At 36.8% G+C, this 27,136-nt stretch overlaps 1 protein-coding gene across 4 annotated transcripts in view; it reads right to left on the bottom strand.

Annotated features, from left to right (window-relative positions):
* Window positions 1–3,034: 3,034 nt before the first annotated feature.
* LOC144653880 (QRFP-like peptide receptor) overlaps window positions 3,035–27,136 on the bottom strand; it is a 46,665-nt gene continuing 22,563 nt past the window's right edge. The window contains exons 1-4 of one of the 4 annotated variants that reach the window (XM_078514002.1): window positions 23,908–23,952; window positions 23,561–23,658; window positions 17,540–17,643; window positions 3,035–6,921 (exon numbers count right to left, since the gene is read on the bottom strand). In XM_078514002.1, coding sequence (XP_078370128.1) covers window positions 5,657–6,853 — 1,197 coding nt within the window. In that variant the 5' untranslated portion in view covers window positions 6,854–6,921; window positions 17,540–17,643; window positions 23,561–23,658; window positions 23,908–23,952 and the 3' untranslated portion in view covers window positions 3,035–5,656. Of the gene's footprint in view, window positions 6,922–8,616; window positions 9,058–17,539; window positions 17,644–20,867; window positions 20,998–23,560; window positions 23,659–23,907; window positions 23,953–27,136 lie in introns of those variants that run through there. The other 3 variants (XM_078514004.1, XM_078514003.1, XM_078514005.1) reach the window with 3 other exon arrangements.

Genomic DNA, 27,136 nt, shown 5'->3' with positions numbered 1-27,136 from the left:
TGCAGAATTCCGCGGCAGTTGCCGTTTTTGTGTGATGTGCAAATGATTGGCTCAGTGCAAAGTTGGGGTTTCTTTGGTAAAGTTAAAGACTTTACAGCACGGAATTGTTAGGAATCGAGACTCGCGATGGCAAGGCTAGCTACGTATTTGACAGTTATTAGTATTGTGAGACAAAACAAAGAGAACGAGATCCATAAAGTAAAAGAAATTTTGCAGCCTATCCAAAATCTTCAGATTTCAGATTTTTTTTATTTCACACTATTTACAAAAATTATACACGATATGGAAATTAGGGTTTTTACCGAGTATTAGGCAAGAAATCAAGATGAAAATACAGACGCTAAAAGCAAGTGTCGACTTACTAACAGATAGATGCAATACTCAGCATTTTCTATCAAACAAATATGACACCGTTGTGCTTTTTAAACTAGAAAAGAAAATATTAGCCAAAACAGAAAACAGAGAAGGACAGGTGTCCTGTTATAAACATTGCCCATGATGAATATATTATTTAACTCTATAGAATAACTCCTACACATTGAAGTTTACTCGTATAGTAGGAGGCCATTCAGGGTACCTTGCGGAAGTTATTAAAAGGCATTAAATGCCACTCACAGCATCTGAAATATTTACACAGGTGAGAGGTAGATGATATTGTGAAACATCTTTGAAAAAGCAATATCGTGGAAAAAGAACCTTGTGACGGTCCAGCTGATTCCACAAGTGCATGTGTTGAAACCTATTATCTCGTTTTCACCAAAATAACCCGATCGTTTCTCTTGCATTTAAAACATCATCAAACGTGGTTTTAGAGTAGATAAAAGGAATAAACCTCCCAAATTTAAACTCTGCCGTGTTTAGTGAACCAGATTATGATGAAAACAATATTCGGAAAATTACAGAACTTAGTATGCGTCCGCCATATTGAAAATACAGACAGTGGTACACCGATATGGGGCCAGAAAAGTCTGCAAGAAGAAAAACAGATTTCACCACCAAGATGAGACGAGTTTTCACTTTGGAATGTTTTAGTTAACATTTTAAACTCTGAATAGTATATCTAGAGGTATTTAAAATGGCAAAAATACTGGTTGAGTAACATTTCAGATCACGTTGAATTGGGCTGTCTCAAATTTCAAAACACTTTGTCTCCAACCAGTGACACTGATGTCAAAAAAATCCTAAAAAACAGCCTGGTAAGATCAAAATTTTTGAATTTAGAATTTTTATGACTTACCGTGACATGGGTGTAGTTTAATTTCTTTTTTAATGGCGTAAGCGATAAAAATAATCTGATATTAAAAGAGATTTTAATATTTAAGTTATGGAAAATAATAGCTTGCATGGAATAAAATACCTTGTCTTTATTTGTCCAACCTCTTTTTTATAAAGGTTCTAATTGTACAAAACACTGATCATTAAAATGTTAGGAAATCGTAAAGCCTTTTCGGAGCCTTGTAGCCCATCAGGCCGCAATTGCAAATGCGTAACTTCAGTTTCTAGAGCATAAAGCGGCTGGATTTGAATGCTATAGGCCAGCGCAGGTTATTACCTACATCAGTAACATCACTGGCAGGTTGTCTCAACAGTTCGCCAGCCCGAGTACCGATTTATGCACCTGGGAAGAGAGAGGCACTAAGATAGTTAAGTGTCTTGTCCAAGAACACAACACAATGACTCGGACCGCTAGATAGTTAGCTACAGTCCCGGACAAAACTAGCTGAAACGCTCCCCCTGCCCCTGCTCAAAGATTTTTTGTGAGGCTTGCAATTCACCCAGCTCTGTTTTCACAACAAAATAAATAAAATGAAATACCTAAATTAGTGGAAAATTAGCCAAATGTCTCAACAGATTTGTCCAGAATTGCAGCCGTCGTTTATTAGTTTGCACACAAATTAGGCGCTCTACATTGTTCTCAGTTCTGCGGTTCATCCGGAATGGAGAGTTTCTACATAAAGCCACGACGTTATCCTGATTTTCAAAACAGGCAAGGAGGTTCTTCTCCTGTTCTGTGCTTATGCGTGGGAACACCGACATATGGCCAACGTAAAGAAAGTTTAACGCTGGAAAACACTTACAAAAGAGTGGCATCTTGAAGTGATCATGTCAGGGCAAGTCAATAATGGATAAAGGTAGTAAAATAGTGCAGTGAGTTAGGTGGCGAGCGAAGGAGCGCGCAAGTTAGTTATCTCATGCACGTGCGCAAGCGATTGAGGAGGTGCTGACTAATCAAAACATATGTGTACATGTTATAGGCTTTGTGCCACAATAATTTTCTTTTATTTTAAATAACTTTGACCTACCAATCGTTGTTTTTAATTCAAGTTAATAGATATGCGAAATGTTAATTTCCTGTAGTAAAGTACATTATTTTCGCTCTATTTAGTATTTGATGCAAAAGAGTAAATGAATGATATAAAAGACGAAGATCCCCACCTTGCACCCACACGGTTGATTGGGCCCGGGTTAAACGCCGTACGGCTTTTCATGAGTCGAAACTAATGTAAATGAGCAAAAACAAACAACTTTTCCTCATTTGCAATAAGTTTGGCTCTTATTTGCGTCAATTTCGGCTCGATGAAAAGTTTGGCGTTTAAAACTGGGCCTTAGACACATGCTCAAAATTGGATAGCATTTGTTCAAACCGTCTTAATAGCTTTACCTTTTCCTAAAGCTATGCAATCGTGACACAACATTTTTTTCTAGTTCTTAATCTCGCTCCTTTGTTTTAAACTAAAACGATGCAAATTACCTGAGGGGGGATTTCCGAAGAAAAGTGACCATAGGGCACTACTAGCGAGGATAGTTGTGGGAAATTTTCAGAATGAAAAGCCTATAAGTTACCAGAATCCACTTTCCAGGAAAAATTAATCTCACTACTGTCAATTCTGACATCGATAACAAGTCAACTATCTGACAACTAGTTCTGAGCCCAGATTTGCGAAGCACTCTCTGGTTAAGATGGGTGCTTGGTGTCGTTTGAACGCAAAATCCTATTTCGAATTTCGAAGAAACAATACAAAACATGGAGAACTTCGTGAATCTGTTTCCTGTTTATTTGCAGATGAAGAACATGTACCCTGACGTACTATGATATGCCGCAATTAAAAACGTTTGACACGAAACACCCTATATGCGGTACCAGAACATGAGTTATAAGGTTCCCTGAGTATCCCCATCAGTACCAGATTCAACGATTCCCAAAGGAATCTCTTAGCTTTTATATATTATTAATCAGTCGCAAACTGTGTGTAGGTATTTTCATTTAATTGTTCCCTACTGACCTGAGAAACAAAAATTCAATTCTTACCCATGCAAGAAAGACGTTCACCTGCTGCATAAGTCAGGCACTGAAAAGTTTTTTTTCTTTCACATTTGTTTTTTTTATTACAGCGCGAAACGGGAGATTCAGTTGCGCTCGAGTCTCGTATCTTGTGCTTCACCGAAACTTCCTGGCCCCTCCCCGTAAAACCACCAGTAAAATGGTCTGAAAAACCGTGTAAAGATAGATATCCAAGAGAACGTTCATTCTGATTGGTGTTTACTTGCAGCTGATAATTGTTTAGTGAACCACTGTAGCAAGGGACCGTGAACCGGCGAAAATGCTGCTACAGTTGAACCCCTATTAAGCGGCCACCCTCGGGGAAATGGCAACTGGCCGCTTAATAGAGGTTGGCCGCTTAATAGGGGTTTGTCAGAAATAAGCATAATGTCTTTTGAAAAGGTTACATTATTTCAATACAATATAAGGTGAAAAGGAATAACGGAATCACAGGAAGACGACAATAAACCTGTGTTTGAATGATTTTATCGGCCGTCACGGTCTGAGCTTGTTGGAAATTAATTTAAATATCGTATATTACATTCTTATTGGCCGCTAAATAGAGGTAAAAACAATAGAAGGACGCTCATCGGGACGGCAGAAAGGTGGCCGCTTAAAAGGGGTTATATCTACAGTATTATACTAACAATATTTTCGGGACTTTAGTAACTGGCCGCTTAATAGGGGTTCAACTGTAGTTTGAAACACCGGCCCACGGTTGTATTTTTTAGCTTTCAGTCTGTGCTCTATCATGCCGTTGTCGCTTTAAGTACTCTACGTAGTATCAGTCTATATATTTTATTTTATAATTGTTGCCTAGTAATAACGCTTCAGACGCTGCCACTCCACCAGATCGGTATCAATGCCCCATTCCCTCTATGATACGTACCTGCAGGGAAATATGGTAGTAGCATCATCATCATCATCATCATCATCATCATCATCATCACTTTGTTTACCCTCGGATTTGAAGAGTAGCTTATACAGCTAATATCTCCGAGCATTTCACAGTAACTCCATGCCCTACTCTTTTCGATAAGTGTGTGGGATCTTTTACGTCCCCTGCTGACCATAACACTGAAGATGCAGGAGACGGGGCCTACGGTTTATCGTCCTTATCCGAGAAGACTAGAATATCTAACCAATTGCAGATGTTATTGCAAAGGCAGCATATTCTCCTCAGTTATTTTAAGACCCTGAGTGTTGGTCCGGTCTGGGACTCGAACCCGAGACCTCCCGCACCGTAGTCCGTCGCTCTACCAACTGAGCTAACCGGTCGGCGGTTAGCATGTATTCAGCAGAACATGTCCTGGACTTGGCAACGCTTAACACAACTACCATGATTCCCTGCAGGCGTGTCTCGTAGAGGAAATTGGGTATTATTAGCTTTTTGTACTGTTTACGACTATCGGTTTCTCGTCAGCGACATGTTTCCAGTACTCGCTTATACTTATCACAGTTTACCATAAAGCCATCGGGAACTACTTCCGGCTGTGTGTGCCGATGTAAGTTCCGTTAAATCGAAGTGGCAATTTACCAAGACTTAAATTCGCATGCACCTATGCATCATGCTATCATAATCTACTAAGTTCACTTAGAATTTTGTATTTACAGATTTAAAATCATCTTTGCCTCATTTGTACCGTAGCATTCGTTCAATGCATGCAGTTAAAAAGACACTAAACTAAAAGAGTAAACAACTGCATTCTTATTAAAGCTATGCCACGATACCTGAAGGTTACTATTTTTAGTACCAACTTTACGATGCAATGAAAAACTGCTAATTTATGTACTCGCTAGTTTTTAAAGGCCCAATAATAAGGGCAAAGTTTCTTTCAAATTGCATGTTGTAATACTGATGCATTGCAAGTTATAAAGTGTTTGCGCTTTATACCTCCCGTTACAAAGCCAGTCCATTACCAGCGTTCGGCCATACTTCATAGTCAACCGCCTCTCTAAGAAGGACACCGTCGGGACCGGCTCAAACTGTCCGTCTTATAGAGGTGTCCGTTAAGAGAGAGTTGACTGTACAAATAGTTATACAGTCAACTCTCTCTAAGACGGACACCGTCGGGACCGGCTCCAACTGTTCGTCTTAGAGAGATGTCCGTCTTATAGGGAGTCTAGTTACAGTAAAATGACTGAAAAACGGCAGGGACGGGACCAACAGCAGGTGTCCGTCATATAGAGGTGTCCGTTAAGCGGAGAGAGAGTTGACTGTACAAGTATTTATATTCAGCTAACCACTAATTTAGCTTTACCATGGTCTTGTGTAAGAAATGTAACCAAGAAGATACCATGTCGAACTAGCCAAATAAAGGTTGTTACCATACGCTACACACTACTTTCTTTTTCCTTTTCCCCACGATGCATATCTGGCGAGCTAACGTCACACAATTTCTTGAGTTCCTTTTCTTCTTCTAATGTGTCACTGTTGGGTGATCTAGAGTTCTGTGAAATGTAACGGCTCACGCTACTGACAAAGTCCAAATTTTTAAAGCAAACCGTCCGGCAAGGGAAACAGTTCTTTTTAAACTCTGCACTCATCGCGAAGAGGATAAACGGGTTTAAAACGTGTTTTAAATAAAATAAGATGATTGATACGAAATTAATGATGGTAAGGCTGTAGTTGTGTGTTGCTTTATAACTCGCACTGGTGAATTCTTTGACCAGGATAAAGATCCCTCGTGGAATGAAACACACTTGAAAAACAACGACTAGTATGATTAACATTTTAACCAAATGAGCCTTCTTCCGGATTTGATTCCTCCTCTGCTCAACAGTGCCACTACGTGAAATTGTTTGCGCCGAAGCATCTTCCTTCTTTATCGTTGCGATAACCTTGACGTACGTTGCAGTCTGCGTGACCAGAGGCACAAAAATGAAAACTGCAACAAGGTACACTTCGTAAATTATCCGGCTCGTGTTTACGGGCCATCTAGCACGACAATATTTAACACCCTTCTTCGACTCCACCTGCTTCAGAACTAATGCCAGCGGTAAACCTATTACCAGGTAGCATGCGATGGCGATGATAGCTATGGTTATCTTGGCCCTGCGCAGTGAGAGTTTGGGCTTGAACGGTGTCACAATTCCACGGTGCCTTTCTAAAGCTATCACCGTGTGAGTGACAGCTGAAATACACACGATCACATCCTGTAGTGGTCCAAAAAATCGACACAAGAATTCCCCAAGCGGCCAACCGATGAACAACTCCGCCATTCGAAGCGGAGTCAAGATAATCGCCACTAGTAGATCCGCTATGGCGATGTTGGTGATAAATAGATTACAAGGAGTCCACATGCTTCTCCTCGATGCGATTGTAGCAATTACCATGACGTTGCCTATCAAACCAGCTATTATAACAAACGCCATTAGACTGACAAGAATCGCTTCAAAGACGTGGCTGCTGCTACCGCCGCCTGCTGTCGTTTGATTAGTTGGCGTGACCTGTGTGTCATTAAATTTTGGGTGGAACATCGATGCGTTTACTGTTGGCGGGAATTTGTAGGCGCTTGGTGTCGAGGTCATGGCGCAAAACAAAGTGAGCGAAGTTACAATAGGAAAGTCTGTAGAGTGGCTTCAATCAACGAAACTACCTGCAAGAAATAAAACGTGAACATGTTCATAAGTAAGCAGGGAGATAATTCAATTAGTCATTTTTAACCTTACTTTTTAATCTAATCTTGCTTTTTAACCTGGAGCCAAAAATATAAGAGAAGTGAGATATACCTAACTTTTCGAATTACAAATTAAAACGTTTAATCAGAGCTCTCGATCACAATCAATCTATAGAGTGGTTTGTCCTTTAGCAGCACACCGAAAACTTCCATTTTATTGTTGTTTATTAAAAGGACACTGTCCCGGGGATTTTAATGCTTTTCGGTAAAAAGTACTAAAATTGGTGAATTGGTCTTCTTGTTCATGAAATGCACCTAGTACATCAAGATGAAGATATAAAGTAAATTGTTGTTGAAGGGAGGAGGGAGCCATATTCATTTTTAGGTGTGTTTCTAGTCCACGAGGACAAAATTTGTAAAAATCAGCCTGATTTTTTCAAGTTCAGATCTAAAGTTCCTGATGGCATCACAAAAATATCACTTGTTTATCGCTTTAGTACAATGGCATAGCGATTTGTAACAAAATTGGACCACTAGTCGTAGTTTTCATATGTCTTTAGACTCTTGAGTTTTTGAAGTGAAACTGGTGACAGTGTGTTTATTTGCATTTTCGTGTTTTCTCTTGTACTTATATCCTTTTAAAGCAACGGGTAGCTCTATTGTTAAACATCTGTAAACAACTCTAAATCTTGTATGTTAAACTAATTATTCCATCACCTGAGGTGTTATCGAAGTCAATTACTTTTTATTTTTTGTTTTTTCCCAGAATAAGTGTGTTCTTAACATTTGCCCTCTCTGGTGAAATTTTGACCTCCGTAGTCTAAAAACATCCCTGGTGATTTTTATTCCTCAGTCGCTTAAAATTTTTTTCCCTAGTGGGATGTGCCTTCCGGAGAAAAAAAATCCCGAATTCAATGCATACATTACGACACGTTCGTTTTTTGAAAGATGGAACATTGAAACACACTGGTAGAGTTTTTATCGAATTCTTCGTGAATTTCCAGGCTCAATCGCTCCTGCTACAGAGAACTGTTAATTTTTGGCTTAGAAAATCAGTTGAAAATTGAATCCCTATTTTTTTGCAATTTTAAACCGGTATTCGATAAGTCGTCATATAAGAATTATTCCACTTCAACGCCTTATATCTGCAATTAGCCTTAGCTTATGGCAAAAATAAAGATCAAGGTCGACAAGGCGTGTAATTATAAGCTCCGAGAAAGAAGCAAAACACAAAACGTCTAACTGTCTTACTTTTCTTTGTTTTTAAATCAGAAAACATAAATGCCAGAAATAGCAAACATTTTATTTTTTGGGGGGCGTCTTATATAGCTTCCCTCGGGTTTTTATCAATTCAAGTGCATGAAGCGAATTATTCACATATTCTCCGTCTCAACGCTTTTATCGAAAAGGATAAGTTGTCTTTTTATTTCAATCTATGCACAGCGACTACATATACCGGAGCTTACTAAATGTTAAAATTTTAAGGAGCTACGGTACAAAAACAGGAACTGTTATGAAAACATTTGCAGGTGGCCAGGGCTATACCTGGGTGATCACTCAATTGCGGCCCAACGAACGTTCCCAGAAGCTAAATTATAAAAAACGCTTGATCCATAAGAGACTCGATTAAGCCTCAAAAAGCCAATATTATTAATGGTCTGTTACTTGAATTACCTTCATGAAGCCGTACTATAAGCTCTGCGACGATGCAAGGTGGGAAACATTTTCACCTTTTCAGTTGTTTTTCAAAATAGCAAGTAGGTTAGAGATGTCTCCTGACTTGAAATAAATCTGGCCAGTGACTTCCTCTTACTATGCCGCCAATATAGTGTTTGCGTCAAATAATCTAGACCAATGGCTCCATCGTGCAGAGCGCCGGGATCTAAAACGTTCCATTAACTCCGGTTTAAAAACAAAGCGAGGGTTGACAATGATGTTGTTCACAGCTTGAGTTATCACCCCCTACTGTGAGGCACATTAGTGAAAATGCAAATATTTGTTGTAGATAAATTGGCTACGATTATTTTATCCCACGTGCAGACGTCTCCTAACGAAGGAAAAACGTAGGAGAGCTTCGACTTGAAAGAAATTTGGAGCCTAAAATTACACTCTTGTATGCCGGACTTCTGATAAAGGGTATATAACCAACAATAATGTTTAGTTTTTAGATGCCCTTTGTTTTTGTTATTTTGCTTTTATTTACGTAAAAGTACATTAAAAGTATTTGTATTTGACGCTGGTGCCAGGAGCCCATTACTGACGTTCCCGGATAAGTTTTTACTACCGGCAGTGTGCATTTTAGATTTTCGTAAACGGAAATCGACCGTAGGGGCCGGGTTTCTTTTAATGCAAGAAAAAAAAACAGAAATGGATGGAAAACAATAAGGCACGATTTTTATTCGCGTATTTCGTTAAGTGATTGTGACAAAACGACAATATACTATTGCGTGCAAAACGATTAACGAAATTTGTGTACTTTGGAATTGGTCGAGAGTCTATAATTACCGCCTTCTTTTTTCTCTTCGCATCATCAGACACTCGTCTAAATTGTAAGGCGTGTTAATTTACATTCAATTTCCCCACTTACTGAATGTTGTTTGAGGATTAAGTCAGAAATGTTTTTGCAACTTTTGTCGTTATTTAGACCACGTATCCTGTCATGCCCCCCTGCCGGGAGATGTTATCTACACCAATAGAATCTTTTTTTTTTTTTTACCAATAGAATCTCACTTAAAGTACTGTTAAAGCAAATTTTGTGCAATTATATTTAGTCTAACGTGTTTTAAAAAGTCCTTAAGTAAAGTAAATTTGTTCGATATCTATGCATTTAAAATGTATCCGATGAACTAATTTGACTTAAATGTCACAATTAAGGAGCACGGTTTTAGTGGCTGACCTCAGCAAAATTTCAAGAGATAGAGTAATTAGAATGCTTTGGATTTCCTTTTTACTTCATTGTCAATAGTCAAATTCTTAACATATATGTTATAGTACCTGCTCACTAAAAAAATTGAGTAAACATAAACATAATTTTTAAAGTGATTTCTTCAATTCTCGTGAACTATCAGCTAGATTTTGTATACATATCACAGGAAAAATACAATGCTGATTACTGAGTGGGGATCAAAGAATATAGCCCAGCATCACACGAGTGGCTCGCCCAAATACTGAGGAAATTAAGAGACAGAAAGATGCGGTTTCCAAACGCAGATGCAATCAGCTAGTTTGAACGAAAGAATCAGGTCAAAAAAGGCAAAATCCAAATGGGTTCAAATTTCGTTGTAGCCTTGAATTTTTTTAAGTTTAAATTAGGCAATTGTTTAAATTGCTAAACACTGCGAGGATAAATTCATTCCAAAGTGTTAATAACTGACAATTATTTTTTGAGACGATTCTGAGAACACTCTGAAAACAAACAACAAACTTTATGAAGAATAAAACGGAAGCAAACAAGTAATGGCGTAGATTACATGAAAAGAGCTCGACAGAATTTACAGTGCAGGCGTTTTTCTAGACTGTCCACAGCCTCTCGATTTTTCAACCTCCCGTTTTGCGCTGGCGGCCAGTTCTCACGCTGTTCTCACCGCGCGCTCATCGATCGAGAAAACACGAAAAAATAGAGGGCTGTGAACAGTCTAGCGTTTTTCGTGTTCACTCAAGACCTGAAAAAACTCGATAAAATATCCAGCAGGTAAACAAATTAAATCGCGCTTCCCAAGCTATTTTTATTTTTTTCTGGCAATCTGACATTTTGTTCTAAAAGAAAACTACTGAGAAGTCACTTTTGCTCGCGGTCTGCAATTTGGTTAAATAATATAATTCATCACTTTTTTTAATACAAACTTGTTTTTCTTCAAAAGGAAAAAATATCGACGTCAAGAAAATTTAGTAGTTACGATTTACTATGGTTACTACATCTTTTTCACTGGTAAGAAATGCATGATTGACGATGTTTTTAGGTGTTAACAACTGTATAGGAGGACAAGTCAATTGTAATACATCAACACCCCATTTGATATTTTTAACCCTTTTCATGCCTGGATTCAAGAGGAAAATATTTTACGTACCGCACATTTTAAGGTACATGAATTCTCTTAATATCAGTAGTGATACTGAAATGATCGTGAATAATAAATAAATTATAAAAGACTAGTTAGGCAAGTGAATGAATAGATAAGCGAATAAGAATAAACTCGATATGCAAGTGGGAATAATTTAAAGGGAGATTGGATAAAACATTTATTGTGAATATTTTTATCAAGACTGGGAGTACAGCTCTATTTTAAGAACAAAGTGAAGCCAGATTGCGAGTTTGATTACGCGACTGCCGTTGTCTGGCATTTCACACATTTTGCAAAGGCCAGGGTTATGCGTCAGTTGCCACTACTTTTAGACCCCTTTAGTCAAAAAAAAAGTTTTACCGTCAACATTATATTATTAAGGTTATCTCAGTGTTAAAATTGTAGAAGTCAACATTGCTTCGCTTCACCGTTCTTTGTTTACAAATGAAAAATACAGGAACATTGAAGTTGCTTACTTTGGGTGGCAGGTTTCCTTTTGGCTTGTCATTCAGTTTACACAGTCACTCCGTGAAGTAAAATAATCATCAGTCTTTAGAAATGCCTTAAAGCATCTAGAACCACATCGAAGCTACCATGTAGTTACCTTTAGTAACGGTTCTTCGTGTATTTGTTCAATTCCTTCCTTCCCCGCGGCATAAATTGGAGAATAGATTCAATTTAACAAAATGAATCTCGAACTCGTTAACATTCACTGAATTGATAAATCTATAAACACAACATGACGTCTCTCAAGCCTAACGACATGCTCCACGTCTTGTGCCTCATGAATATATTTGACCTTCACTGAGTTTAGGTTGTTTTCAACTTTTGCCCGAAACAAATGCTCAAATTTTGGCGCTCCTTAAACATAAAACACTAGAGAACGCTACAGTCTCCTCAAAAAGTATTACGCTACTTACACGTGGGTTCCTTGTAGAGTTGTTCCTCTTTCCTAAGTGGCTTATTCCTCGTCAGTCCTTACCAACCTACACGCTAACCGCAGTAAGTGGCTAATTCAGATGCTACCTCTTCAAACAAGCCATGAAATCAAAGGAATTTTTCGATGCACAAAATTATCTTGTTCTAGTCTAGTCAACTTATTTTCAATCCCACACGCTGCACGTAACCCAATGTAGGCCAGAATGGCTATAACATCAAAGTACTCGTACAACGCTACCAATCGATTTGACATCTTTATTGGCTGCTATTCAAATCCTGGGTCACGTTCGTGGGCCGGTACCTCCCTGTCGGTAAACAGCTCTGACATTCGAGGAAAACCCTCTCAGTTGTACAATAATACTGACAGACAGCTGTACTGACCGCATTAGCGAAGTAAGCGACACTTACAGGGCTGTGTGGCCGAGTGGCTTAAGGCGCGCACTAGATTGAAATCTGTAAGACCCCAGGTCCAAATTCTCCACAATCCTGCCACTATACTGATAGTCCCGAGTTTAACTCCTACACGGACTATGTAATAGCCAACTGTGTAGCTCTCCACGAGTTAAGATTCTTAACAAGTTTATGTTTAATTTTTCAGTATTTCTGGGCTTATTTACGTAGTGTCACCATTAATGACTCAAAAATAGTCATCTTTTTATTTCGCCGATTTATATATTATATAGTCTTTTGTTCTGAAGCATTTCGAAAGTAAATAAGTTTGCTGATTAAACAAACTATTTAATCAACCTGTGTACGGTCGTTTTGCTATAAAAAAAATTAACCTCGAATGTCAAAGGCCTTGCAAACTGAACACTGGAAAAACCTGTTTTTTCAAGAAAAAGAAAAAGATTAATCCATTTCCTCTACCTTTGTGACCAAAATCTGACTTTCAAAATACTATCAGATATTAAGCCGGTTTGATGATAGTTATGGCTTCTTTCTAATTCGCAGAAATTAAGAAAAACTGAGGGGCGACTTTTTATAATATTCTCCTCAAACACTGTTTTCTGACCCGAAATCCATCTGAAACCAAGTTCAGATGGATCAAGTTACACTAGTTGCTATAGCAAAGTCTTACTCTTTTTCACCATAATTTTGTGTAATTAATAATCATTCTCGCTCGCGTGTCCATAGAATCTGCGGAGGTCGACAGCAACTTCAAAATTTCCGCTTCCCTTACTTTAGCCTTAAGACAGAATCCACTAGGAAGTCGAGTAATATTTATTAAAGTTGGACAAAAATCAATTTCCAGAATAATTTAAATCCTATTGCGTTATTTCCTACCCCTAATAAAAGGTAAAGATGTAAGTAATTATCCGTGATAACACCAACAACAATTTCTTATCAGAGTCTGAGAAAATGAATTTCAAAGTTTACAAGGTATGGGCAAAATCTCACGTGTAGCCATTTTGTAAATTCGTCTTAAGCGATTCAGTGGAATTCAGCGGAACTTCAAAACGTGTTTTCGATGTGTGGTGTTGTTAGAAAAGATTTCTTTTAATAAGATATTTGAAGCAGTAACAAAAAAGTTTGCAATAAGGTGGAAATTATTCTGGTACAACAATTTCTTATCAGAGTCTGAGAAAATGATATTTAAAGTTCACAAGCTATGGGCAAAAGCTTACATCTTTTAAGCGATTCAGTGGAATTCAGCGGAACTTCAAAATGTGTTTTCGATGTGTGGTGTTGTTAGAAAAGATTTCTTTTGATAAGATATTTGAAGCAGTAACACAAAAGCTTGCAATCAGGTGTAAATAGTTTTGGTACATAATTTTGTCCAATAAGTACTCGAAGTCCTGGCGGATTTCCTCTTAAACTCTTGCGCTCTCGCTGACTCTCGTCGAATCCGTGCACTTGAGCTTATTGAATTCAAACCTGCTAACATTTTTTCTTAAGGGTTCGACTCGAGAGTTTCCCGCCCTTCCGCTTGTCCCACGCTCGCTGAGAGCCGAAGAAAAACACTTGAGCAACATTCATCCTTCAACTCTTTCGAACTCTCGTCGACTCTATATCTAGTTCTTGTTTGTCCGGCTGGGGATTATAGAAAGTGTGTCATGGCTTTTAGCCAAAATACTGAGACATAAGGAAATGACCACCAATTTGAGTGAAATGTAAAAATAACCTCTTAAAACAGTGAAGGAACATTTCAATAACACACCAAATACAAGAGAAGGTAAGGATGGAGAATAAGTTGAAGAAAATTAAAACACATTGCGATACGGGTTTTTAAAAAACTGGTAGGCTGAATAAAATGAATCTCGCCTCGTTTCAAAGTTATGTCTCGGAGTCATACTTGTTTGTAATGAATTTGTGGTATGGTCATTCAGATCCATGAAAGACGTTAAAACTTAATAAAATATACTAAACTCTGCCATGTAAATATATACAAAGTAGGTAATGAGCTGGTCTCCCATGGCCAAAGGAACACGTGTTTCAAAAGCTACAAAAAATACAGTACGCTATAACTTGCATTCTAGGTATGTTAAAGATATAACTCCTACCTGGTACCACCAGGACTGTAGCATGCACTAGCGCAAACTTTTCCATGCGTTTGTTTCATTTTACGCTTTTCTTTAGCTTGGTAAATTTTCAATATAGATGGACCCAAGATATAAGTGTTGTTGATACTGCCAATTGATTAGCGGCTTTATACATCAGTCTCATTCTATCAAGTCAGCCCACTGATGGTAAATATTGTCTCTAAGAAGAAAAAAACGCCGACCGCCTATTTAGTATGCTACACAGAAAAAGTGTCACCCACCATAAGATGTGTGTTTTGTGTGATGTGTGATTAGTGCAAAATAATTAATTTATTCCGATTGACTCGTACAACAATCGGCAGTTGGATCGTTATCAAGCACATGTAAATAAGGTAACATATTTCAGCCTTTGGTTTCGTCGTGGGAAAGTTAACATAACCGTTTTTATTCTAAACCGACACGGATTAACACCCACTTGCCTAAGATTTATTTTATTTACTTTCCAACGCATTTTGTGATTGGAAATGCAAAATAATATTTTTCTGTCAACAAACTAAGCTATTTTTATGAGCATGTCATGCTCTTGGAGCAAATGCCGAGAATATGTATTTCTTAAAAGAAAAATGTACGCAAGGCATACAACTTAGCCAATAGTGAACTCAAATGCATTGTTATAACTGTCTTCAAATTCATGATTTTGATCTCTGACGTATTCCAAGAGACAAAAATACTATTTCTGGTCAGTTGCAGATCAGGTCCATAGTTAAACTACAAGTCATTAAGGTTATACAATGTGAAGTCATTTCGACGTAACTCAGTTCGGTCGAAAATGACTGCAGAAAACACGAAAGCTTACCTCAAAAAGGTTCGACTGTAAATTCCAATGTAAATGCCAATATGAGGCACTAGACACAAAGACGCCGGTTTTTCTTAAGTTCAAGGACGTTTGGTGATCCAAAACCTGCCGGTAATTAAGGGGTTTTTTTGCTATCGCAGAACAATTAGTAAGATGTTATCACATAGTTAACAGTCAAGATTTAATAAAATGCTTCTTTTGTGTTTATTAAAAGAACAATTTAAAGAAAAGTTTATTACAACTTCGTTTGTAAGCCAAAATGTTATCGAAAAGTTTTTACAAATGATGCTGTTTCTATACGATTTGTACAATCAACGATTGTTAACAGAAAGATGTGAACATATATAAATCAAAGTCCTTTGAGGATAGCACAACCTAATAAAAATAGGACAAAGCCCTTTAAGGTCACACAGAAACCTTGGAAAAAATTTTATTTACGCATATAAACATAATCTCTTCCAAATTTTTTCGATATTCAAATGCAAAAACAATCTAAAATATCGTCATTATAGGTATTTAAAAAAGTGCCTTTCGAGCGGAGCCTTCCCGTATAGGCCATTGTGGGGAGAACTCGCCCGCAAGAAATGTTATAAGAACCGTTGCAGGCCTATACACAAACTCCTTAGCGACGTGCTAGCAATCGTTTCTTTAAAGTTTCGCTTTGACGAATGTGTCTTAAAGTGATTTGCCTCTCTTTTTAATATATAATTGGATGGGAGGCTTTTAAGGCTTTTAGGCTTTTTCCAAATGTAAAGTGCTGGAGTAAATTTTTATAACAGGAAGACAATAAAGCCTTTCAATTTCCTTCATCGGTTTTCTTTGAATGAACACAGATGAAAGGCTTTGCCAGGATAAAGGATTGTTTAAGCAAGATTTCCATTAAGGGTGGCTTGTACGCAAGTTAGTATGAGTCATCCAAAATCAAGGAAACACTGTATCAGAATGCACCTCGTATAGACATATATATAGACACCCCCATCACCTCCCCCCCCCCCCCCCTCAAAAAAACAAATCTTTTCCTCGCAATGTTGTGCGTTTCATTTCTTGAACTCTCCAGCTGAGGAACTCTCAGTTCTCAGTAGGAATTAAGAAGCCTGATTTTGATCCCCAGGCACTCTTAAGCTTGAAGCACTTAATACGATCACTTTTTTCACTGATATCATGCATGAGTCCTATGAGACTTTTTTTTATTTCCTTTTCATCTTTAATTTGTTTGCCACGAACAACCATCTTTTCTTCCGCTTGGCCTCAAATCTCAAAACTCAGTCGGTAGGGTAAGGAAAAATAACTTCAAGGTGTCGCTGGTTCAAATGCCACTGAGCTGGGCCAAAATAGTTTTCTTTGCTTCTTTCTATTTCGTTAATTTTTCTTGCTGGGGTCAATATTATTACTCCCAGGAAGAATTAAGAGGAAAAGTTCCCTTTCATAGCATTTTTATTCACTCATGATAGCGGTACTACTAGGATTTTAAGAACCCTGAAGTAAAAACCAATCCAAAATCTCGAGGAGTATAGACATACATTGGTCAGTATCCATGTATCTTGGGTATACATGTTTGTAACATTTTCTCAGGACCTCGTTCCATACATAATTTAGTACACATTGTTTATGCTTTAGTTTGGGGATTTTGGTTAGAAGTTGTTAAACGAAATCGGCTTAAAACAAAAGAATTTTGCACACTTCTCTAATACGGATGTGTGATGTATTTTATCCCGTTAACACGTATTTTCATTCGTGAAAATTACGGTTATACGACAACCGTGTCAGGTCAACTGTTTTTGAAATGAGCCAACTCCCACTATCAGCGGACTGACATTTGCAATTTATTCTTAAATGGGAAATAATGAATACACTGCTAACCTTACATTTAATCCCTCCAGGTCAAACGAATATATATAGGTTAGACAAAAAAAATGTTAGGTAAAAATGAGTAGCGAGAATTACTCGGAGAATTATCGAGGTGTACTGGGCACGGCATTAAAGTCAATATCGTTATTGTTTTTGCCGTTCTTTTTTCATATAATTACTACAAACTGTCCATTTTCTTCGGTCCTGCAATCAGTGTGGTTTTATTAGCACTTAGAGTGACGTCTGGTACGAGCATTTCTTGAACAAGAGATCCGGCAACAGACAAGCCAAGAAGTTTTATTCGTCGGCCAGGTCCCCTGCATCCAAACTGTTTTTGTTGTTTTTCACTTTAAGCAATTCTTTTACATTCTAACTGAATAAATTTGTTATGGTAAAGGTGTTTGTTCACTCACCTGAAGCCTTAGAGACAACACGGTATCAACCCGACCAAACTTTGTTGACTTGCTATCTTGGTTAATGTTCTTGTATGTTCACAGTTCCGCGTTTTCAAATTACCCTTTTAAACGAAGGAAAGGATTATTTCACATAAGCAAATGAAATATTTTTCAATTACAGACAATCGCTGATGTTTTACTTCTAAAAGTGGCATAATTATTTTGCGGCAAAACAGAAAATCTAATAACGCATACACGTACACATGTGTGCATAAGATTATTGCTCAATAACATGTCAGATCTGGTTTACTGTGATCGTATGAAATACAAACATTTAAAGAAACGCGTATAATTTACAGTGAGGACTAAACCGGTCAAATATCAACAGAAGAGTTTTTAAGTGCTTGATCAGTTTCAGTAGATAAAATAAGTACTACACGCTAAAATGTTATCATTTCCATCATTTTTAAGTAATGTAAAGTTCCGGTGGAAATTGTGATAGTCACCAGCGAGACGCCTAGAAATGGATTTCGAATTGACGCAGACCAAGCAAATGACAAAGCTAAATAGCTTTTAATGTTATCACCAGACCTAGGCTGGACTTAGGCCGCATAAGAAAGTTAATATGGAACTTATTTGTTCATATCTGAGCAAGAACAAGGTCAATACCGTATACCTACTACTCGTGTTTGTAAATATGTTATTACACCCGAATAAACAGCTTAGGTTTAGGAGTATTTTTGTATACGTTTTCGGTGTTGCGTGATTTGAGGTTTTCAAAGAATTAGGAAAATATTTAGGTGAGACGCTAATAAAAGAATTAAATAACAAGCTAATAATCAGTTTGTCAGAGTTTTGGTTTTTTTTATACCACTATTGACAAAAAAAACACCACAGTCTTCCAAAACAAAATCGACAAAATAGCGAAAAAGTGGCTCCAGCTAGACCTATTTCAGCAAGAATATATATATTACACCGACATTTCACTTGAGAAGAGTACACAAGTTGAGTGTCATGTTAAAAATCCAAATTAATTTACATATGAATTACATATGAATCAATGAAATGGTATTAAAACTGAAAATCGTATTAGCGGGTTTTACTACAAAAAAGTATAAGAAAGTTGCTAATTCACATCTCTGTTAATTAACGTATCGGTCAAAAATTTCTTACTTTTTCAATTACTGGTGATTCTCTTTGACAGAAATATTTTATTCATTAACATATTTGAATATTTTTCGACTATAGTATCAGCTGTAGTATGTTGTGTGTAAATGTTTTCACCAGTGAAGCAAAGGAAGTGCTTTTGATGAAATTATATTGGATTCAGCGAAAGAAAACAAATTTGAGTCTTCATAAATTGAAATTGCTTCTTTTGAGAAAATCACAGTAGCATAAAAATACTCAAAATAAGACTCTATTCCAGTTTTTTAAAGGACCCTAGTCAGCCACACCTTTGTTTTTGTTTACAAACGAGAGTTTTGGTATTGTATTGTACGCAGAGCTCGTATATATAAAAGAGATTCCTGAGAAACCGTTAAAGGCAATTAAAAAGACTTCCAGTACGTCACACCCCTTACAACACTGCACTAATATTTCGCCTCACCAAACAATTTTCATAATTTTCATGGTGAGGAAAATGACCAGCTAGGGTCCTTTAACAAAACAATGTTATGAACATTTTACACGTCGAACATCACATAACAAATAAAGACACGTTAAAACAATGCGTTATAAATATTCTGTTTTCATCTGTCGACCTTGGCAAAATTTGCATACAATTTTGTTTTAGATATGATAGTACCAAAGTTTGAAACTCAAATCTAACAATTTCGCACTGATTTCTTTAGTCACCAAAATGCCTGACAACTTTCACTTTACCTTATATATACATATTATGTATTTCCGTTAAGGCGTCTAGGTACACTCTTAAATGAAATAAAATTTGAAGAGACCTGTCAATAACTGTCACAATATGATGGATGTTGTGATAAAAACTGTTTCTAAGTTATTCTCCACTTGAATTGCCTATGTTTTTAGCGTTTAACTCTCTTCTTCTCGATGTTGTCTGGCTTCTTTTCTATGTTGTTCTTTCATGCGACGGCCCACCGATAGCCGATCCTTTATGTTCTTCGATGCGCTGGTGCATGTGTCGACACGAATAGCCCACATAATCTGCATCACACAGATCACACTTGGATTTATCAGACAATTGCAAGTCGGTTTTCAATTTGATAAAAGTACATTGTAGTTCATTTCTCAATTTTATTTTTTTCTCATAGTATCTGTGAGGTGCTTGATTATTTTGGCGAATGAATCAGAGGCGTAGCAATGAAATTTTCCCCCGAAGGCATATTTTAAAATAACCTTGAAATGTTGTTATTTTGTCCTATTGAATATACATGTTTTGGCTTTTTTATTCAAATTGAATGATTCGCAAAATATACGCCTTCAAAAATAAAAATCTTTCGCATTTCATTAAATTATCTTGTGGTAGTATGTTAGAATTTAGAAAACTAGTTCATTTTTTTTATTTCCAGTGGCATAAAAACTATCTTCATTTTTGTTATCAAAAATAAGCATATTTGATTATTTTGTCCACACCTACACTTATTCAAAATACAAATCCCTGCACAAGTCATCCAGCTGTTTCTTAGAACGTGTAATTCAAAATATTTCAAAAATATCGAAAGAATAATATATGATCATGAAATTCGAAAAGTGTATCCAAAAATTAACAAGCTCGCTTAAATATTTGGAGATCACTACGGTCGCTACTTCATCTCAAGCTATAGCTACATACATTAAAACGTTAACTATCACATGAGTCACACTCTACGAATTGGTTTAAAAAACACTGAGTCCCCTAATCTCTTTTTACCGCCTAGCTTGGTCCTTGTATCAAGCAAATCTGTGTTCACAAAATAACTTGCTAAGCCCTAAAGTCAACTGCAGGTTTAAAGAGGCCTTCATTGCATCTTGGCGTTATCTCATTACGACAAACCACTGTTTTCCCACTTTTGTGCTGATCACCTAGAAGACAAGATTCGCCAAATTGACCGGCTAAAGCTTCTCACCGATCCGATCTAATTTTCCCACTGTACAGCAATAATATGTGTAACAGATCTAGTTACACTAATCATCTCTGTAAAAGAAAAAGAAGTATTCAACTGAAAGTTTACCCGAGGAGCTGTAGAATTTCGCCTGCACCTGCGTCGAGAATCGTGTGAAAACAACACTGATATCCTTGCACTGATCGGTCATTGTTTATAGTTGCCTAAAATTATAATTGTAATAAATTCTTCCAAAAGTAAACTATGGTTGAAGTGGAATGAACAAGGCTTACCTTTCCCAGTTAAGCCAGTGTTATGTTTGTGTTGGTGGCCATGTCAGTTTGGGCCGTCGGTTTACTTGAAATAACGATGGAATAGTTGACTGATGCCTTTCGGACTCAATTTGCATACTCAATAAGATGCAGTAAGCCCTCTCGGTTTAAAATAGCGAAATGACTGCTTTGTTATAAAATTTAGCTGCCTTATTTAATTTCTGAACGAGATTCTTCCTCAGTTACAAAAGATTCAATCAATCAGCCAAGCCCCCATGGTGCAACATAATTTACACGTCGTTTTCAAGTTTGTTTCATCGAGATTCATGTTTTATTCACAGCGTGAAGAAGGGGACTTAAAAAAATTCTCATCTTTCCCACTATGTTCACCATTTGACTCGGTGACATTGATGCAGTATACGTTTTACTGTAATCATTTCAGAGAAGAAAGACTTGAGACGATAAGCATGTTCGATTCAATCTTACTTAAGCGCACAATTTTAATAATCTGTACACTTTTCATAGGGTAAACAAGTTGCTACATGCATTTTGATTGGTTGCTTTCCGACAATGTATTAATGTTCTGGTAAACTCCAGTGACGTCGTCGATTTCCGCGCTTGTTACAGACTGGCAACTATCAACGCCAAAATCAGGGTTCTCAAAACAGTTAAACGATTATCGTCTATAAACAATGTGGCCCGAGAATGTGGTTCGCCTTAGCCACACGAAGCCCAATGTAGAGCAAATTTTAACTTTCGCCGGCCCACTCAATTATGTTATGCATTCGCAGACCGTTCAAATAGTGTACCAGTGTGCTAAGGTACCGTTTGAAGTTTTCATCTTTTATACATGCACCTTAGTAACATGACAAAAGCACAATGAAATGTTTCTTAACGAAGGAAAACCCGCAGCGTGGAACTTACGAGAAAACTCTATTCATTTCATGCATTTTTTAATTCACTTTGAAATCCATAGAGCCAAGAAATTGGAAACGTAAAACTTGGAACTAATTAATTTTAAGAAGTAAAGTTGCATATACGCTTGCGAAGCGTAGAATTCGAACCTTTAATTATTTTTTTGGATTAAAGTTTTCTGTGTGAAATGTAGGCCGGTTCTAATTTTCGTTAAATTAAATGCGACATGCAGTTTTAGATTAAAACAAGGAAGATCGCCTGCTTTCGAAATGGAACCGCTGAGCGCGATGTACCTTCAAACAAAGAACTTCAACAATGGGACCCTTGCGGCTTTTAACAGGAGTCTACAAAAGACTAACAGAATAACTGCGAAGTAAAACTATCTTTTGTATCAGAATAAGAAATCTGGTCATATTGTGCTAATGAAATCAGTGACCAGTTGATAAATAGCTGCAAATCTAATTATGTCCTCCGGTAAACTATTGAGGGAACATGCTTTTTACAATGTTCGCCACCGACTTTGTTACAATGAAAATGCGTTGTGTTTCCGTAAACTTAATTATTTATTTCTCAGCAAGCTGTATAGCTGCATTCATCTATTTCTTGCTTATTTAAAAATGCAATGGTTTATTGCTGTTTTGGTTTCGAAAGACTAACTGATCATTGTTTTCAACTAGGTTGGAAATTCAAAACATAAAAACTCAGATAAATTGAAAAATCCTGAACAATGCTATAACGATATGTTTTTGGAGAACATAAAAATAAGCAGTTCATAGAACAAGACTTCGACCACACCCCAAAACCAAAATTAAAATTTACCGTAGCCTTATTTGCCTACAAAAATCCAGCGTTTGTATTTCTTTGCCTACCTTATAAGACCGCTAGTATGCCTAAATGAAATCTAGCAATTTAATACAAAATAATCTTTTGAAAGTAAACAAACATAAGTTAAGAAGGAAGCTAAGAAATGTGAAATTAAGTGAAGGAGTTTCGCGTGAAGAGTGATTATAACTGTTGGAGATGCAGGTGATTGTATGCGCTCTTTTAGAGCTCACATTTTATTATATTTAAGCCTTATGTCCGACTTTTTGGACAGTTGTAGCTTAAATACTAATAAATCTAAATTAAAAACGGGTAGATCCTTCATCAAGTTTCGTACCGCAGTTGACATCGAGGTTTTTAATTTTCTTCTTTAAATAAATTCTTAATAATCGGCGAACTGTGTTCGTTATTGCTTTGCTGTACGTGCAGCTAACAAAGTAAAAACTGAGATACAGAAATATTTTGGACTTTGTGCATCGGTGCAAGTTTAAGATTATGTCGCGGTTAGAACAGAACCTAAAATCTCTATTTTTATTCCGACCAGTCCGTCATTCTGTTAATACCGCCTATTTGTCACCAGGTATATATCAAACTCTCTTATTTATCGTTATTTCGCAAACACATGTGTCTCGCTTCCTACATGTTCTAAGCCATAAAGCTAGAAAATATATATGCATAACCTTATTTGAATTTGCAAGATTCTATAAACGAGCACAGAGAAGTTTTCATTTGCGAAAAATAAGCAAATTGCCTGGCATTTCTGGAAAAATACTTCGCGAATGAAGATTTAGCATAGCATTCAATGGATATCCTGGAGAAATTTCATTGTTTTTTTACCTTCTACTTTTTCACATTCAGTTGTGGATTGACATTTTCAGTTAAAGGCGAGTGGAAGAAAAAGAGAGCACACGCACATACACACACTTAGATTAACTATGCTTAACACGAAATGTGTTGAAAGAAATTGCAAAACTTACGTGTTTTCTCCTACGACAAGATAGACGACAAGATAGACGCCTGTACTTCTTCAACGTTCTTGAATTTTTCTCATGGAAATTTTTCCTTTCACGTGAGCCTGACAAAAAGTTCAACTATGAATTCAAGGAGTTCCTTTATCAATCTTCAGCGCACACAAAGCACAAGAAATTCATCAAAACTTGATAACATCACGAATAAATACCCCCACTGCTTAACAATTGTGTTTGTTGATCTACATCTGCTCGACCCGTTCTTTCTATTGAAAGAATAGTGATCTAAATGCGATTCCGTTTCCACAACTTTGCTTCTAAATTAAGTGATTTAAATTAAAATTTTTGCGGCATACCTCTAAGCGAATTTACAAACAAGAGATTAAGGTCCACTTGTTTCGATGCCTTAGGTGAAGCTGGCACCTGCATAAAACATTATTCAAAGATAACTTAGCCACGAATTTTCCAGGTGTTTTGAAGATATACCACAAGAGTTCGCAAAATTAATTTTTGTTTCAACTCCACGCTGTGTTTCTTATCTTTTAAATAAATTGTTTTCTTGTTTAGAGTTTTGTTTTTCAGTTTCTTCAAATGTGTTAAATTTGACTGGGTGGTCCATTGTAAATTGGTTGATACTCTGAGAGCATCGGTGACTTGCAAAAGTGTTAATTTGTTCGATTGTTGTTTGTGATACTAAAAATATGGTGGTTATCATACAGAACACTCGGTTCTAGCAAGAGTGTTTACTAAACAGCAATTTATATCATCCCCGTGGTTAACAGTTTCTGAATTTTAATCAGAAACAGACTCACGTTGAGAAATGCGCCATGCTGAAAACGAAGAGATAAAAAGCACTGAAGGAAAAAATAACAATAAAAATAGATATAAAAAGAAACATTAGAAATGAAAATACGTCATACCATGAATCTGTGGCATTATCAGGAGAATATGACATGAAACAGACCCTGCTATAAATCATTTTGAAAGATGGATATATTCCACCAAAAGTAAACACGGTGTAATCCGATTTTATTCTAAAAGCAATCAGAATTAAAACCATGAAAGAGTTAAAGAAATCTAAAAATGATCAAATGAAAAATGTAATTAAAATATGAGATCTGACAGATTGTAAATGAAGGTAAAACACATTGTATATGTGCGCGCACCAGAACTCATTTCAGTTTAAAAAACATCTGATTGTTTAGCTTTTATTAATTTCGGATTTTTTCGAAGAATAGAGGTTTATGGCAGTTGTATTTCGCTAGTTAAATATTCAACCAATCTAAAGAAAAACTAGTCATATTTTTCCTTCCCCCGTAGTCCGCCACAGCTCCCTTAAAAAAAGAAAAGAAGCAGGATAATGTTTTGCTACCGGATGGCTAAATGGAGAACAATGTTCCAGGGACTGTTTCCGGAACAAAGTGTCACACCTGCGCATAAACTAGTCAAAATTGCTTCCATGGTGGCTAAACTGGGCAACGAATGTTTCGCAGGCAATATTTGTGTCCGGGAAGCATAAATGTTTTTGACTTGAGGCAAAAACATTTCCTTGTTTCCAAGAAGTAAAATTTGTTTCCGCAACATATGTTTCCCGCACGGCTAAACTGGGAAACATCTGCCGCTGCAACGAATGTTTCGCAGGCAATATTTGTGTCCGGGAAGCATAAATGTTTTTGACTTGAGGCAAAAACATTTCCTTGTTTCCAAGAAGTAAAATTTGTTTCCGCAACATATGTTTCCCGCACGGCTAAACTGGGAAACATCTGCCGCTGCAACAATGTTTCTGCAACAATGACGGTTTCTTAGTTTAGTCAGGCCTTTGGAGATGTAAGATTTGCAAATCACGCAAGCTCGTACACTGAACGCTTTCCAGTTTTTTCGGCTTCTTTACACGACTCGTGTTCGCCGGTTCATGGCTCCGCTTGAGATTAATTTGCTGGTGACAAATTGAATGCATGTTCTGACGTCATACTTTATGATAACAGGATCCAACAGGGGCAGGACTGATTATGAAGTATTGTTACTGCAGACAAGAGCAATGCATTAACAGACAAAAATCCGTCTACTCCAACACCTAAACCACGTTCAAACTACTTCCTCAGATTTGATGCAATGAAATTAAAACTTCATATGAGCGTAGAACTCGTCATTCTCTAAAAAGTTACCTTATCCTTTTCTCAAATATTAGCAATTTTGGCGGGAAAATGACGTCATTTATATGGCGCCAATTTTTCAGGATTATAATCTATTCATTGACAGTTTCTAAAAGAACGTATCACGAGGATCTCAAAATCTCAAAATATGTTGAGCCAATCAACATCATCATTTTGTTACTTAAAATAGAACGAATTAAAAATTCAAAGTTCCATAACCTTATGATTGGTTCGACACATTTTTGAAAATATTTACACTTCTGAGATCTCATTTCCCGCCAAGCTGATGAAGATTGAAAAAAAGAAAACGTTAATTTTTAGAGAATGTTGAGTTCTATATTGATGTAAAATTTCAGTTTCATTGCATCAAAACTGAGGAAGTAGATTTAACGTGGCCGGAACTGTGCAAAAAATTCCCATTGGGTCTTCGGTACTCAACAGCGAATTTCGTAAGCTACTTTGTTAAGTGATCCACTTATTCATTCTTCGGGGACAAAATGAGCAATCGTGCACAACATGAGAAATACCTAGGTGTGACAATAAATGCAATTTATTATCGACGCAGCCAATAATGTGTATAGTCTCTTGTAGTGCCGGTAATGCATTATTGCGAGCAGCACTGGGAAAACAACATGTGATGAATTAAATGGTGAACAGAGTAAGGCAGCAAAGAATGTTTAAATGACGACGGAGTTAGACGCCAAGAAGAGTTCAAAGTGTCTTCCCTTGCAAATTAGGCGCGACATGCATAACGAAAATTTAACATTCAAATGCATCAAAGAGTGTCTACCAAACTTCTTTAAAGATTACTTTAAGGCTTCCAAAACGTTCCATAACGTGGAGAACAACGCACCCGATAGTAAGAACAGAAACCGCGAAAAAAACATTTTACTTTAACGGATCAAAACTCTACCAAGTCGTCCTAGCCATTTAAAGAGTGCAACTCTGTTGTCACTATGTCTTAGATATTTATAGGTCGTCAGTTTTTTAGGTTTCTTTTCTGTGGTTTTATTAAGTTTAGTATTTTAAACGCTTTTTAACTGTTGTAATTTAGACTATAGTTTTTGGGGCATAGTCTTTTGTTTTAATTTTCCAGGGCCCTTATTAATAACAACATCTTCGTGCTGATGAGGTCATCGCGGTAAAATAACATTTTATTATTAGTTATCATTAGTTTCATTCGTCCAATGAGGAAAAAAGGTATTTTTAAAATTTAAAAAGTATTTCACTCTGAAACACTCTACATTCATTAGCTATTCATTGCACTCTCGGGATCATTTTGATGTGACAACTGTTTGTCCACAACCCTTGACGCTGCTATGGCAACCGTGTTTTTCATAAAGTTTTGCCCAATTTACAATGTTTTAGAAGTAGTCCTTCGTTTTTATGATATTTTTCAATGTTCTTTCAAAATTTATCACTTTTAGCTGTT

This window comes from Oculina patagonica, chromosome 5 (genome assembly GCF_052425735.1).
Source record: "Oculina patagonica isolate OP01 chromosome 5, crgOcupat, whole genome shotgun sequence".
Classification (NCBI taxonomy): Eukaryota; Metazoa; Cnidaria; class Anthozoa; order Scleractinia; family Oculinidae; genus Oculina; species Oculina patagonica.
Note: the sequence above shows the minus strand (reverse complement) of the source record. Positions and strands in the feature narration are given on the sequence as shown.